This window comes from Dicentrarchus labrax, unplaced genomic scaffold, assembly GCF_905237075.1.
Source record: "Dicentrarchus labrax unplaced genomic scaffold, dlabrax2021, whole genome shotgun sequence".
NCBI classification, from domain to species: Eukaryota; Metazoa; Chordata; class Actinopteri; family Moronidae; genus Dicentrarchus; species Dicentrarchus labrax.
The window spans coordinates 26,894,043-26,908,455 of record NW_026136721.1 but is presented as its reverse complement, the minus strand read 5'-3'; the positions used below and the strand labels follow the sequence as shown (position 1 = coordinate 26,908,455).

Sequence of the window (14,413 nt, the reverse complement as noted above, 5' to 3'; positions counted from 1 at the left end):
TTTTGTCCACATAACACCTTTTAATAGAAACTGTTCTGTTGCGAAAAAAGGGAGAATTCCAAATATTTATTTTCTGAATTGATCGTAAATCACATGAAAGTGCAGCTAAACTGAAATAGCTGCATCTTTGAGAAAGCAGGATACTTCATGACACCAGATTATAAATGTGAATTTATTCATCAGACCCCTTAAAACCACAGAGGAATGTAAAAGTAGCCTACCTTATTCTATAAATGATCTTCCTTCATGCACCCCTTCAGACAGACACACACTGTAAACAACACACAGGTCTTCTCATAAATCCATTTCTGAATGATACAGAAACGCACAGCAAAATAAAAAAAACGACATAATCTCTTGGAATATCGCAGGCTGCTTTAACAGACACATAATCATAAATCTAAAAGTGATCAATTACATGTGCAAGTGAGGCTCCTCTGGATGCCTGCGGCTGATACAGCACTGCCCCCCCCCATTCATCCATTCATCTGGTTTACTCTGCTGCACCACGTTGCCTGCGCTGGACCAGTTCAGTCTGGGGTAGCACACACCATGAGAGGTCCATTTTGTGAAAGGTCCACTTTTTCTTGGCATGAGGCAACGCTAGTAGAGACCTCAGAGGAGAGCATCCATCGGTCGGACAGCGGTGACTCATTGCGCACGGTCAGTCAGTCAGGGTGCTTGAATTTTGCGCTTTTCTGAGGTGGATCGATACCTCTAAGACCCATATTCTGGTGGAAGGCGTGGCTTGGTGTCACCGACACAGGGTTGATTTTCCATATTCATTTCCAGGGTTTAGCCTCTCCTCACTGACACGAACGCGCCAACGGCACCCTAAGGAACGGGACATAAAGCGCCTCTCAAGGTAAGCCATCCTTCCCATTTTCATTAGACTGTGCTTTCCTTCGTGTCAGATGTTCAATTTGTCCGCAAGGTCAAATCAAATCAGCAAATATCAGTGGCCTCTGAGATGTTCGGGTGGGACAGGACTGCAAATGTAGGCTACAGTACATGACATAGATCTTAATTGGCCCGAAGACACTGCGTGCAGCACTTTAATGTATGTAATGTTTTTGCGGCTGGGCATGAATTCACATTCTGCATGCACTCTTTATGTTATTTTTCTAAACTGCTGCAGGGAAACATAAAGCACAGACACCAGGGCGTTTTTAATTGTTGAATGTCTAATTGCAGTCAGGATATGCTTTCCATAAATATTTGCACTTTGACAACAGACACGCAGATGCATAGTGGGAGAGCACACACAAATGGGCTGCACCTGCCCATGACCAGCCTACTATTCTGTTTTATTCAAGTCACACTTAAAATGATTGGTTCAGGTCACCAGTGCACTTAGAGATAGGTGATTAATCGTTTAAAATAAGACTGACAGGATGGATTATACTTTATTTGTGAGTGATCTAGACATAAATGTGGCCTGAATGGAAAACAATCTATTATGTTTGTTGTTGTCCCTCCCAAAGAGGGGCAATGTGGAGACATGTGATGATGCTTGTGAATAACTCAGAAGACAATGCTGGGTTTAACAATAGTTTCATTGAGATGAACTGCACATTATGCAGAATAGGTTATCATCAGTAATGTCGCTGAAATGGAAATGGCCAACTTGCTTTCTGTGGATCACTGAAATCAATCAACCGGTGGGTTCTTCCTCTTTGGATGTAGCCTATAGGCTGTTTTGTATGATTGAAGTCTTGATCACAGTGCAATTCATTTGTCTGACTCTAAAGGGTCAGATATCTCAGACGTCTGCTGAGTGCTGGCACATTGCTTTGGCCCAGATGCTTTTACACTTTTAGGAGACAGGCTGTGATGGAGTCATTCATCAGGCCCAGGATGAAGAGATTTGTGAAACTGTAGGTCAGTGACTAGACTTTATACTAGATTGATTGCAAGACAAAAGAGGATCTCAAGACACACATACACATTTTTGGCTTTCAAACCTTTTCGGGTTTCTGTCATTAGAAGTGCAGTCACACAAAAATGTAGTTATAGTTAAGATTATTGTGATTGTTTTTGGCATCTTGCAGGGTTACTTTTTAAAAAAATGTATCTTAAACTGAAATTGTTCCAACAATTTCAAAGATTAATCACTGATTTAGAGTAACACTGCTATAAAGTGTGCCATTTATAATAAAACACAGCGATGAACATTCAATTGAACTGATAAAACAAGATCACAGGGGTGAGCCCCCTCCGTACTCTGTAACACTGATTATTCTGGGTATTTATGGTAACTTCAGATGAGAATTGGATGCTACTGCCAAGCAAACACATAAATTAGGAACCAGACAAGACTGTTGGGTCCAATGAAACTCCACTGAATGTGGAACATCCACGATTTTTAATCAAAAACATGTTTTATCTTTAAGCACTTCCAGCCAACATATGTCAAAGTCTGACTTCTGTACTTTTCTACTTTGCTTCCAAGTTTGTAAACTTTGCTTTACTTCAGTGACTCTGACACAGCACTCTTTAGGGATTACTCCCAGTTATTCATTATTTTGTTATTTGTACAATTTGTTCAAGCAATTTGAATTTGACATAGCTTTAACTTGTTTTAAGTGTAGGTTTATTTATTTCTGTAGTATCTTATCACAAGCAAAACATGAAGTCACACTCTACATTACAGTGATTTAGATATGTTGTTATGATTGTTATGATTCATTTGATCAATCGATTTGGAATCACATGTGTCAATCTTAATTCAAAGCAGTGGTTAAATTAGGCAAATGCAGGTCATTGATTGTTCTGTTGCTCTGCCTTTATTCTAACACAATTATTTTTAATGCATGTTAATGACTGTGCAAAGAAACTACCTGGAATTATGGATTCAATTCACATAATGCTCATCTAGGCCTGGACTCCTATATGAGTCTGGTTTCATTATTTTGGTCTAAATCAAGATTAAGTTGATACAAAATGAAGCTCCATTAATAAAAACAAACTATATCTGTTTTTATTTTCCTCCTTTAGGAAATTGCACAAACTGACTGGTATTGTGCATCTGTTTTCATCTTTGGATTACGGCAATATTTAAAGACTGAAACAGGGAATCCAGCATGGGAACTAACCCAAAAAGGACAGTGACAGTCCAGATGGTGCCTCAGCTGGCTGTGGTGGACACGCTGGGCAATAAGGAGCCTAATGCCAACTGGGCTAAAGAGCCCAACCTCAAACTCTCTCAGGTTTGTCCAAACCCCACCCTCACATCTCCAGACCACAAACAGGATAACTTATCTCTGACTGCTTCTCCGGCTAACACCATCCCACATACTCAAAAAACAGCCTCCAAGGGAAGTGAACCAGTTAGCAGCGCTGTGTCAGAAAAACCAGCACCAACTAATGGAAATCAGACAAAATCAGAGGTTGTGACAGGTGGAGACCAACAGATACCCGACCTGTCTCTAACAGGCCACGGTGTGGGTGAGGCAGGAGGCCTCGAGAGGGATTCAAACGCTAATGTGAAAATGTTAAGCCTGGCTGAAGAAAAGGATATCTGTAAGGCCGCTGTGCCGCCTGCTCTTTCAGCGTCAAAGGTTGACATGCAGACCAATGACTGCAGAATAAAAGGCCTAAGTGCAGCAGAGGGAGAGTGTGCACAGATGACATCCTCAGTCAAAGCCACAGCACGAGAGGACAGAAATAAAAATCTTTCCCCAAATGATAAAACTCTTAAAAACACCTGTGAATTAAGGCTTACAGCAGCTGAACCACAACACGATAATAAAGGGAGTACTTCAGCTCCCACAAACAAGGACACTGCCGTACCACAGAAATCTCAAGAGCCTGATCATATACGTAGCTGTTCACAAAGCAATGTCAGTCTGCAAGAGACACCCAAACCTAAACAAAGCATGGAAACAACTGCTGCTGCTCCACTTAGCTCCACTACACCTCCACCTAAGAGTAAAGATGCAGAGGCGGGGTTTACAAATAAGAATTCAAGTTCAACACATCCAGAGAAGGATTTGTCACCAGTAAAGAAACCTCAAGTCTCCTCAGATAAACATCAGCCAGTGTCTTCACAAACGGACTCCTCTACTCTGCCCCAGGTTATGCAAAACATGGAGGCATATGGGCAGGTGGCTGAGGAAGTCAACCAGACTGACACAGCTGCCTTTGAAGGACAGCAGCAGCAGCAGCAGCAGCAGCAGCAGCAGCAGCATTGCAAGCTGTACAGAGAGGCTTCGACAATGACCTTATCCCTTTCAAATACCCCAGTCAAGCAGTGCCATGATATGGAGGTTCAAGCGGTGGCTAACACGTGCAGTAAGGCTGTGGCGACAAGTCCGAGCCTGTTGCCTTTCGCTGTGCCTCGCAGGCCAAGTAGTGGTGCAGTCCAGAGGGAGGAGGCGCAGAGCCTGGCTGTAGTCTACCAGGTTGACGGGGGTGTGGGACTGCATCAAATGAACATAAGCTCTCTATCCGCCTCTACTGATCCGAGGTCAGAGAGACTCACTGTTGAGGCGGAGATGTGCCCCAACAAAAATGCCGGCATGGTTTTCCAGTCAGAAACTTTGTCCCAGCAGCAGGACAAAAGGCTAGGAGCAAAGCCTAAAGACCCCGGGTCAGCTCTCTGCAACACTCAGCCAGTTTATCAAATCAACATTGAACACAGCAACCACAAGGAACAAGGAGAGACAGGTAACTCCCAATATAAAAAGGGAGGTCAGACATCTGCTGTGAAAACAGCCGCTACTGAAGCTCCCTCTCTCAAATCAGGAACACCCCCAGAGACAGCCGGTGCTACCAAGTCTGGATCTGCTGACAGCAGCAAAGCTGCGCTGTCTCAGGCTGCTGTTACAACCAAGCCCAACCAGGCCCTGCCAACAACAACAGCAACAAACACTACATCAAAGTTAGAGCTAACTAAAAATAAAGCTGGAAGTCCTAAAGCAAAGGCTAAAGCTGGAGGTAAAGCCAAGACAAAGGAGACAAAGTCCAGCAAAAAGAAGATAGGAACGGAGAGAAAGGAAGAAGAGGATGACCAGTCAGAGAAGGAGAAAGGAAAGAGCGTCCATGATGTCGTCTGGGATGAACAAGGGATGACTTGGGAGGTCTACGGCGCTTCTGTGGACCCAGAATCCCTTGGTTTTGCCATTCAGAGCCACTTGCAGTGCAAAATCAAGGAGCAAGAGAGGAAACTGATAGTCCGGACCTCCTTGCGAAAGTCGGTCTCTGACTCGCCGCAACGTGGCAGGAAGAACAAAAGGAGGCAGCAGAACATTTTCAGGTCAATGCTGCAAAATGTCAGACGGCCCAACTGCTGCGTGCGTCCCCCTCCCTCCTCTGTCCTCGAGTAGCACAGCACAGAGGTAGCCAATGTCAGACTCCTCCCTTTTCCTAGAGGTCAAAATGTTTGTCCTCCCCCTCATCATGATTGCAATGCCAAGTGAAACATTAATGGTGCGACGATCCCTGTAAGTAAGTATACTGGAGTGTTGTAGCATAAAGAGTCAAACTATTTGTGATGTTTGTGATCAAAGAAAGTAGGAAATAGATGTATAAAAATGAACAACTCAAGACTTATTTTCTAGAAATAGATACGATAAAAAAAAGAGAAAATAATTTTTGAATAACAAAGGCAATAATAGTGAAATGCATGTATATTAGGCAGTTGTATGGCCTAAAATGAAGTCCAAACCTTCCCAGTAAAAGGCACTGATCATGGGGTAGACATATTACTTAATGTCAGAATATTTGTGCAAATATATTAAACAAACATCTCATTACATTTGGTGAATTTGGTATATGTTTTTGAGGTGTTTTGGGGCCCTATATTTATAAGATTGCTGTATTTTCTTTTCATGCACATTTATTTTTAGTGGGTGATTACGTTGTGCAAAAAGGGACTGTATGCATACATGCGCTGTTTAATCTCTGTTCTTCTTTGGTTTTCTATTAAAACAACCAAAAACTGAGTTGAGCTTTACATATTCTTCATTTCTGACCTCTTGGAAAAGTCTTCAGGCAGGTATAGCATCCCCGTTCTTATCATTTTTAAGCTTCTTTTCAGTTTTTTTTATTTATTTATTCAAACAATACAATGAACACACACACACACACACCAACCCGAAACACTAATTCAAAGCCACACAACCAAACATATTATCAGGCCCAACAACCTAAATAATCAACAAAACATCAAGAATTAATATAAAAAATTAGTAGATAAATAATAGATGATAATAAAGGTAAATACTTTATCTTACTTACAGATGAATCAAGACATTTTTAAAAACATTTGCAGCCTCTCAAGATAAATAAAATTTATTTCTTGACAAAAAGGTAGGGTTTTACAGGAATTAAAGGTCATTAAAAAAAAAGAAAACCTGGATAATAAAAAGCTCAATCACACATAGATAACTCCACAAGAGAATGTTTGTGTCTAAGCCAGGTGCTCATGTCAGGGGAAGTGAGACCAGCAGGCGACCTCAGCGCAGTCCACGGGAGATGTAAGGAAGTGTGAGACTGCAGCTGAGAGTAAAGGTGCAGTAGGTTGTAGACTGTGCTGGATAAATGTGTGTCGAGTTTAATGAGACAGTTTCTGATCTCTAACGAGGGCATGAAGTTGCAATGGCTACTTAGATCCCAACTATTTACTTTTGATTGACAGGCACCCCAAGTTTTCCCATGTGGGCCTAAAGATTTTATAATCAATGAACGCTTTTACATGAATCCAATAATTAGATTTGTGTGAACAGAAGATCTCTACGGGGTTGTTTCAGCCAGAGGAAAAAAAATCAGTGCGTTTTGCAGTTTTTTAGGTCAGCGAAGAACAGGAGAGATCCAATCTTGGGGATATTTCTATCTATCTCTAAGATGTACTGTTGGATATTGCCTTGTTGTGATGTAGATTGATATCATAGATTTTTAACAGGTTATTTGAAGTAAGTCTATAGTCATAGGAGAGGAGGCTGAAAACTGGTTATTTACAGCTAAAAGCCTAATGGACAGTTTTAGTTTTATCTGCACCGAGCAGAGTGGGCAGGTTTTATTGCCCATTGTACATTGTATTGTCAGTAATGGAGACCTGAGTGAATAATAGAAGCTATATAATATAAAAAAAAGTAAATGTAATTTAGGTGTAAGAGCAATGTTAGGATACTAAGACTTTCTAAACTGAAACAGAAGATGAAATCAGAAACAGAAAAGATTCCCCTGAAAACGTGACTTGTAAAATTTTTGGGGGTCTAAAATATTGACAATTGTCTACTTTTGCATGTATTTCTATTTTTATCTTTATCATCACGTATCATGCATAAAAGTAGGCTATATTTGATGTATAATTCATGCATAAGGGTGATTCATCACAAATTCACTCAAATAAAGATTGTTGCCGTCACCATCAAAGCATGGTGGGCTTATATCCTAAACCTCACTTTCACTCAAAGATGAGAGGAAAAAAACCCTTTCCTAGTCCCACTCAGTCTGCGCGTTGAGTCACTGTTATTCCCCAAAAAAGTGACATTTGATAGTTCCAACTTCTCGAATGTGAAGATTTGTTACTTTTCCTTGTCTTACATTAGTAAATTGAATATTTTTTGACTGTTGTCTGGACATAACAAGACCTCTGATGACATCCATTTGGGCTGTACAAAATTGTGATGGGTATTTTCACTGTTAGATTAGTTGAGTCAATATTAATGAATAATGAAAATAATTTATGTTTGCAGCCCTAGACGCAGTACTGAGAGTCAAGTATTTCAATGGAATCTCAGTTTGAACTCATCTAATTTAATTAAGGTTTTAGGTTTATTGTAGGGCTCCTCTGAGTTCTCCCTTATAATGTTCCTATCATGGGATTTCCAGCTGGCATCATTCAGTGTAATAACATAATAATACAATTTGAATGTGATAATATACTTGTAATCTCTGTGCTATGAAATGTCACAACCTGTAAAAAACAGCACCGACTGAAGTGCCTAATCCTAATGCTTTTCTTTGATCCGCTGGAATCAGAGGACACAGCTACAAAGTTGTACTTATCATATCTGCCTCATCCTACCTGCTTAGATTTGTGTAAGAACAAGATCCTGTGAATGTTTCTGGGACGTAGCAGTGAACCCCCGTGACCTCTTTACATACATTACTCTCCTACTTAAGATAAGTCTTATGGAAGAGTGCCACACTAATCTGTAGAGTCATATTAAGTGTCAAAGTCAGCCTCAGGTAGATTAATGTCTGTCTCTCCTCCTCCTCTACATCCTGCTCCAGTCGTGGTCAGTTTCTCCTTTAAACGTGGACTCTTACATTTCTGTATGCCTGGTCACCAGCCTTAATTCTGAATCTTTCACCATAGCTTTAATTAGCTGTGTTTCAATTTTTAATAACCCCCTACCCACTGTGTCGTTATGCCCGGTTCCCATTTGGAAGTGCAGATTAGATTCGGCCACAGGCGGTGGTTAGCACGGAGGGAGATTTATTCCACTGACAAGGAACATGGAGTGAGATTTCAAAGTCATATGGACAGATACCACCTACTGCTATAGTAACCAGACCAGCATTCAACTAGCTTTCAATATTCACCTCCATGGATATTTTAATTAACACACACCTTGGGCACATAACTGTACTCTATATTCTTATATGGAAGCAGTGGGGCATAGTTTTGACTTTGTTGCATGTCATCCTCAACTTTCTCCCCATCTCTAACGTTGACTGTCAAAAAAAAAGAAGGATAAAGATGGTGCTATTCTTATTAATTGATCATTTCGTACAACATCCGGGCACTCAAAGTGGGAATAAATAGTACATTTGCTGGGGGACTATTTTCAGCTGTGGATTAATACACATTTGGTGATGAAGGAAAACGTCCCTGAGTACAACAGTGACAGTGACTCACTGACAACAATGAAGGTCTGTGGGATGAGATATATCAGACTTTGGCTATGATTATTATTATGTTTTTTGGGGGTTTTCATGGGATTTGTTGACACAGGAAAACTACAAAACCTGTAGCTCCACCTCACTATGAACGCTATACATGTTATTTCTATAAAATACAAATATTAGTTTTGCCATAATAAATAATTGCATAATACATATGTCACAATTTATCAATGATGTTTAAAGTCATGTTTCCATTTTGTAATTATTTTTTCTTTTTGTATTAAAGAACATGGTTTATAACCTTATAACAAAGCTGTTTAAAACACTGGTGATTAAATGCGCATCTTTGGAAACCTGACAGTGACAGTTCAGCGCTAATACCCAGCTTGAGAGCGAAATAATAACCACTTAACAAGGAAACTCCCAGGCTGTGTCAGAAGCTAAAATTAAAGACTGATAGTCCATGAGAGGAAGTAGGAGCCCCCTGTTACAGCCCAAGGGCCTCCCCTGACTCACGCTGAGATGTTGAAACTAATGGTGTTGGTACTGTGTGCAAGCAGATAGGCTGCAGGGAAACTGCTGTGCAAGGAGTAGATGTAAAAAACAGGTAATTTAGTGAGGTGTGAAATATTTATTAGATTTATTTATTTATAAAAATAAAAATAAATCATGCACTCTTCACACTTTTTCTAGATGCTTTTACAGGTTGTCAGATTTAATTTAACTGATAAAAATGTACATGTTAAAGTGAAATGAATCCGCGCGTAAGGTTAAGTGACCTGCAGGTTTTATTGATTCCTTATTCAAATGTATGAGAGACTGTTTATCTATAGATAGATAATCGATAATAATCTAAAAATCTTAATTTCTGACTTTGAAATACTTGGTTTTCCTGAGTGGAAAAGATTAAACACTATATCTTGCCCTGACCCTCCTATTTGGACTGCAGACTTTTTTCACATTTCAAAGTGTAAACACTCAGTATGTGTAACTCAGTAATAGCATTCTCGGATTCTAGGGGGAATTCAGGGCAGCAGCAGCATTTTTGCGCTATAATTGAAGTCCCACAGATAAGTTGCTGTCCTGGTATTGGGATTTGAGATCTGCTCGCAATGACCCAGTTAGCTTCACAAACACATTAGCTTCTTCAGCTCGTATAGAAACCCTTATAGAAACCATGCAGATGCAACAGCACTTGGCCTGAAGCCATGACAATTATCAAGACCATCATCAGGATTAAAATCTATCCACTCACAGATCATTTGTATCATATTAGATACATTTTTTATCATGGGAATGGGAGTGTTAATTACTATTTACAGATCGTAGTTTGAGATTGTGGAGCTGGTATTAGGGGTATTAGTATTAGGGGTGGCTGGTGATCATAGTGTTGCCATATAACAAAGGCTTCAAAACTGATTTATCTACTGACTGGTGGAAGCTGTGAATGTTTCCATTTTCAACCATTTCTGTGCTGTTTTTCCACAATCGTTTTTCATCTTCTGTGTGCCTCTTTCTCTCCCTGTGCCTCCACCTTCAACTCCAACTCCCCATTTTCTCGCCAAGCCTCCATTTCTCTCTGTCCCAGACGCTCCTTTCTCTCTTTGAGGATGATATCATAATGAAGCATTGTAAGCGAGTACAGTGAGGTGATTAAAGCTTCTGCTGCCCTCCACTCTGCAGAATACTTCCCCTAAAACGGTCCGCTGCTGCCCCTCTCTCTTATTCATCTTCGCATTGTATTAGCCAGCTAGCTGGAAGTAAGGCTTGTCCTCCTGATGGCTGCTCAGTTCCCAGTGGAGTATGTGGCCTACATATGTTTGTGGTGCAACATTGAGCTGTGAGAATGTGTTCCTTTATCAAAGAATTCCCGTTTTTTTGCAGCGTACCCCTTTTGTTTCCTCAAGCATTCACTTTTCTGAAGCTGCGCACTCTTTCTTTCTCTCTGTATGTCTTTCCTTTTCCTGTCTGTTTTCTCATACATGCATGTATCCAGCGTCCATCATCAATTGCTTTCCATTCAGCTCACAAGCACATGCCCTCGTAACCTTTATAATACACAGAGCATACGTGTGCAAAGATGCACGTTTGAAAAAAAAAGCACACACTCACACACACATATATACACAAAGGTCACCTTCCCTGGCTTCATTAGAGACTGCTTTATTATGGCTGACAGATGTGCCCATAAATCATAGGTCCCCCGGTGGAGCGAGAAGATCCAAAACAAACTGATAAAGGTGAAACACAGTGAGAAAGGGAAGGGGAGACAGAGAGAGAGATAGAACGAGGGGCAGACAAACAGAAGAATACACACACACATTAATCAATACACTGTAGCTATTGGTAATGTGTTGAAGAGTAGATTTCTGCCATTGAGACAAAACCATCACACCGCCTAAAAAATTATTCTGTTGTCTTTGGCATCCCCGTGGAGAGATAAGCAGCTTTTGTTACATCACTGACTTTTGTCAAAGAGAGAAAATGGAAGGAAAGTCCTTATCTTTAGAGGAAAATGAACTGTTAAAGGGAATAGATTGCTGCTTCAGATTCTAAAATATCCAAAGTGACTCCAGGAGAGATTCAGATAAAAACCCAATCGAGCGTCTTTGTATGATTCAGCCAGAGACGAAGATCCTCCTCGTGAAACTCATTACTTCTGACCTCGGTGCTTTTGTTACAGCACGGCTTGTGTCACTCTGCATTGTCTGCAACACTGTAAAGGAAGTTAATCCTCCTTTTTTTTTTTTTTTTTTTTTTTTACCTGAACAGACACAGAAGTGAACTCTTTAAGGTCTGTGAGAGAAACACTTTACATAGACATTACAATTATGATTTAAAATAATTCCTAATTTTGAATGTGCAAAGCAAGGAGTCTTGATCAAGTAAAATAGCTTTAGCTTCTTTTAACCCATGCTACTCTGTTTGAATTATTATATCGCCTTCAGCCATAGCCAGGAGTCAGCCTCAATGCATCCTTTATACTTTTATACTATTTATACTTATACTATATATATATATATATTTTTTTTTTACATTTTCTTGGATTTTTAGCCATGCTGCGTGTGGGTCAGTCCACCAGTATTAGACTGACTGCTATGAAATTTACAACAGATATTCAAGGTCTCCAGAAGATACAATGTAATGACTTTTTTTAACATTATCACTTGTAGTGCGATAGTTCTAAATGTCTCTCCTGGAAGTTGGTTCAAAGTCTGGCATTTAGCACAAGCACAGGGTTGCTAGAATGTAGACTATTAGTGTTATTAATGTTTTTTTAGTCAAAGGTTTTTTATGTAACTTTCAGAAAAACGTTGTTAATAGTGGCTATTAAGTGAACTGCAGAGATTCTTATAATAACAATGAATGAATAATGTATATAATGTAGCAATGTACAATGTAGCCAGTTAATATCATTGTTTAGCTGTCCAGCACAACTTTGCTGTTTTGGTTCACTCTCACTGTTCTCATAGCCTCGTTATTGGACACAGCAGGCAGCTGTTTTCAGTGAAAAGATAGAGAGACGGTAAATCAAAAGGTAGACAGAGACAGAGACAGACAGGCACAGCAATAACAACAACAACAGTAACAACTAGAATAGTAAACATATGGCTTATAATAACAATGATAATCTTGACACTGATGTCACAATGATGATAACAGCCATAATAATAATGATGAATGACAAACAGTGAATAATAATGGTGATATTAACAAAAACAATAATATTAGTATTGCATCCAGCAGGACCACAGCAACAGCCGCAACCACAATCCCTTGATCTAGGCACAACCATGATCCATGAGAACCTGTGAGATGAGAAAGCACTCCGGGGGAAGAAGTTAAGTTAGTTAAGATGCATTAATGTGACATGAATGTGTGCAGATAGTGAGTGAGAGGAGGAGAGAGGAGCTCAGTGCATAAGTCCGGCCCATAAGCAGTATAACTATAGGATGATTCAGGGCTCACCTGAGCCAGCTATAAGCTTGATCAAAGAAGAACTACACTTGAATGTGGAGTGAAACTGGAAACTGCTTGATAGCTGAAGGCTCCTGTTCTACTATAGGAACCACAAGTAACTCTAAAGTCCCAGTCTGTAACATTTATCTACAGGCAGAAATTGAATATATTATTAGTATGTTTTCATTAGTGTATAATCACCTGAATGTAGGAATTATTGTGTTTTTGTTACCTTAGACTGAGCCTTTTAATATCTACAGACACCGCAGGACGTGGTCCATGGAGGCCGTCACATTGAACCGCCATGTTTCTACAGTAGCCCAGAAGGAACAAATCAAACACCGGCTGTAGATATGCTGCGTTCACAGCTTATTTCCTCTGTCCCCACGTGGCCAAAAAATACAGATGTCAGTTATTGCAAGTTTAAAGCACTAAATGGTCGTGCACCACCCACCAGTCCCATCAGCTCTGAGAGCAACTAAACATGTTGAACTTAAAGCCTCATGCTGGCTTTTCATTTGAATGTTGTATGGCAGTTATTTATTTTATTGAAACATTTATTTTATTATTTGTAAATGTTTCTTACATCATCTTAGATTTTTCATTTGTTGTTGTCCTTTAACTATTTTACAGGTTTTTGTTAGGCTCTTCATTGGTTTTATTTCATTTTTATCTTTATTAATCTCAAATTGGTTTACCGTTTACATTTATACTGTGTTATTATCCGCTTGTCAGTCATCTGTAAAATACTTTGAATTGTCCTAAGGTGCCACTATTTCTAAATGTAGTGACAACAAACTGAAATGTTGCGGAGAGGCTGAAGTCAGGCCTGGTCTTTGTGAGGCACTGCCAAAAAATATTCTCCCAGATCAAAAAAAAATTGCATTTAATAGCTTGTATTTATAGAAAATACTCACTAGTATAATGTGCTTTAACTCATAATGAAAGTAATCGTGATTAGTGATTAAACAGAAAATAGTGGTCAACAAAAAAAAATGGCGACTCACCCTCTCTCTCACACAGAGGTGAGCAGGTGCTGTGGAGTGTCACCAACTGGGATGGTTTATAAACCATCACATACCTTATATAACAAAATTAATTCCTGATTATTCATTCATGGCCCCTGCACCCAGGTTGCTTAAACCAATAAGAAAAAAAAAATACTGAGGACACAAAGTCAGTGTCCTGGCCCTAACAATCTCTGGTCAAGGCTAGTCGCTGATTTAAATCTGTTGACTATCAATAAATTTCACGCTGAGCTATAAATTCAGTTTTTAAGATAATGAATTTGCTGCTCGCAGCTGAGCAAACTCTGGCTTCTCCCAACTGTAATGAGCACAGTGAATAAAGGACACAGTACTTCATTTCCAAACAAATGTGAGTTTGATTAACAAAAGAACTAATTAAAAAGACTGTAAAATACTGTCACATGATTTTACTGTCCACCTTGGTTATCCCAGCTGAACCTATTCCCCTTTATTTCTTCAGCACCCTGGAAATACTGAAAGGTTAAGTCAAAGAAGTGGATGAGTGAATTACCGTGTGAATAATTAGAGCTTGTGACATATTTCAGAGGATTCATGAATACTGATCACGG

At 39.7% G+C, this 14,413-nt stretch overlaps 1 protein-coding gene across 2 annotated transcripts; it reads left to right on the top strand.

Annotated features, from left to right (window-relative positions):
• The first annotated feature begins 494 nt into the window (after positions 1 to 494).
• gprin3b (GPRIN family member 3b) lies at positions 495 to 5,945 on the top strand. 2 transcript variants are annotated; one of them, XM_051385669.1, is made up of 3 exons: positions 495 to 663; positions 793 to 865; positions 2,998 to 5,945. In XM_051385669.1, the coding sequence occupies exon 3, from the start codon at positions 3,084 to 3,086 to the stop codon at positions 5,325 to 5,327; it is 2,244 nt and encodes a 747-aa protein (XP_051241629.1). In that variant the 5' UTR covers positions 495 to 663; positions 793 to 865; positions 2,998 to 3,083; the 3' UTR covers positions 5,328 to 5,945. The 2 variants fall into 2 exon arrangements, with proteins under 2 accessions (XP_051241629.1, XP_051241628.1); XM_051385668.1 differs by having other exon boundaries at positions 495 to 865.
• Positions 5,946 to 14,413: the final 8,468 nt, after the last annotated feature.

Coding starts and splice junctions, on each gene's coding strand:
- gprin3b (XM_051385669.1), top strand. CDS start 3,084: ATGGGAACTAACCCAAAAAGGACAGTGACAGTCCAGATGGTGCCTCAG.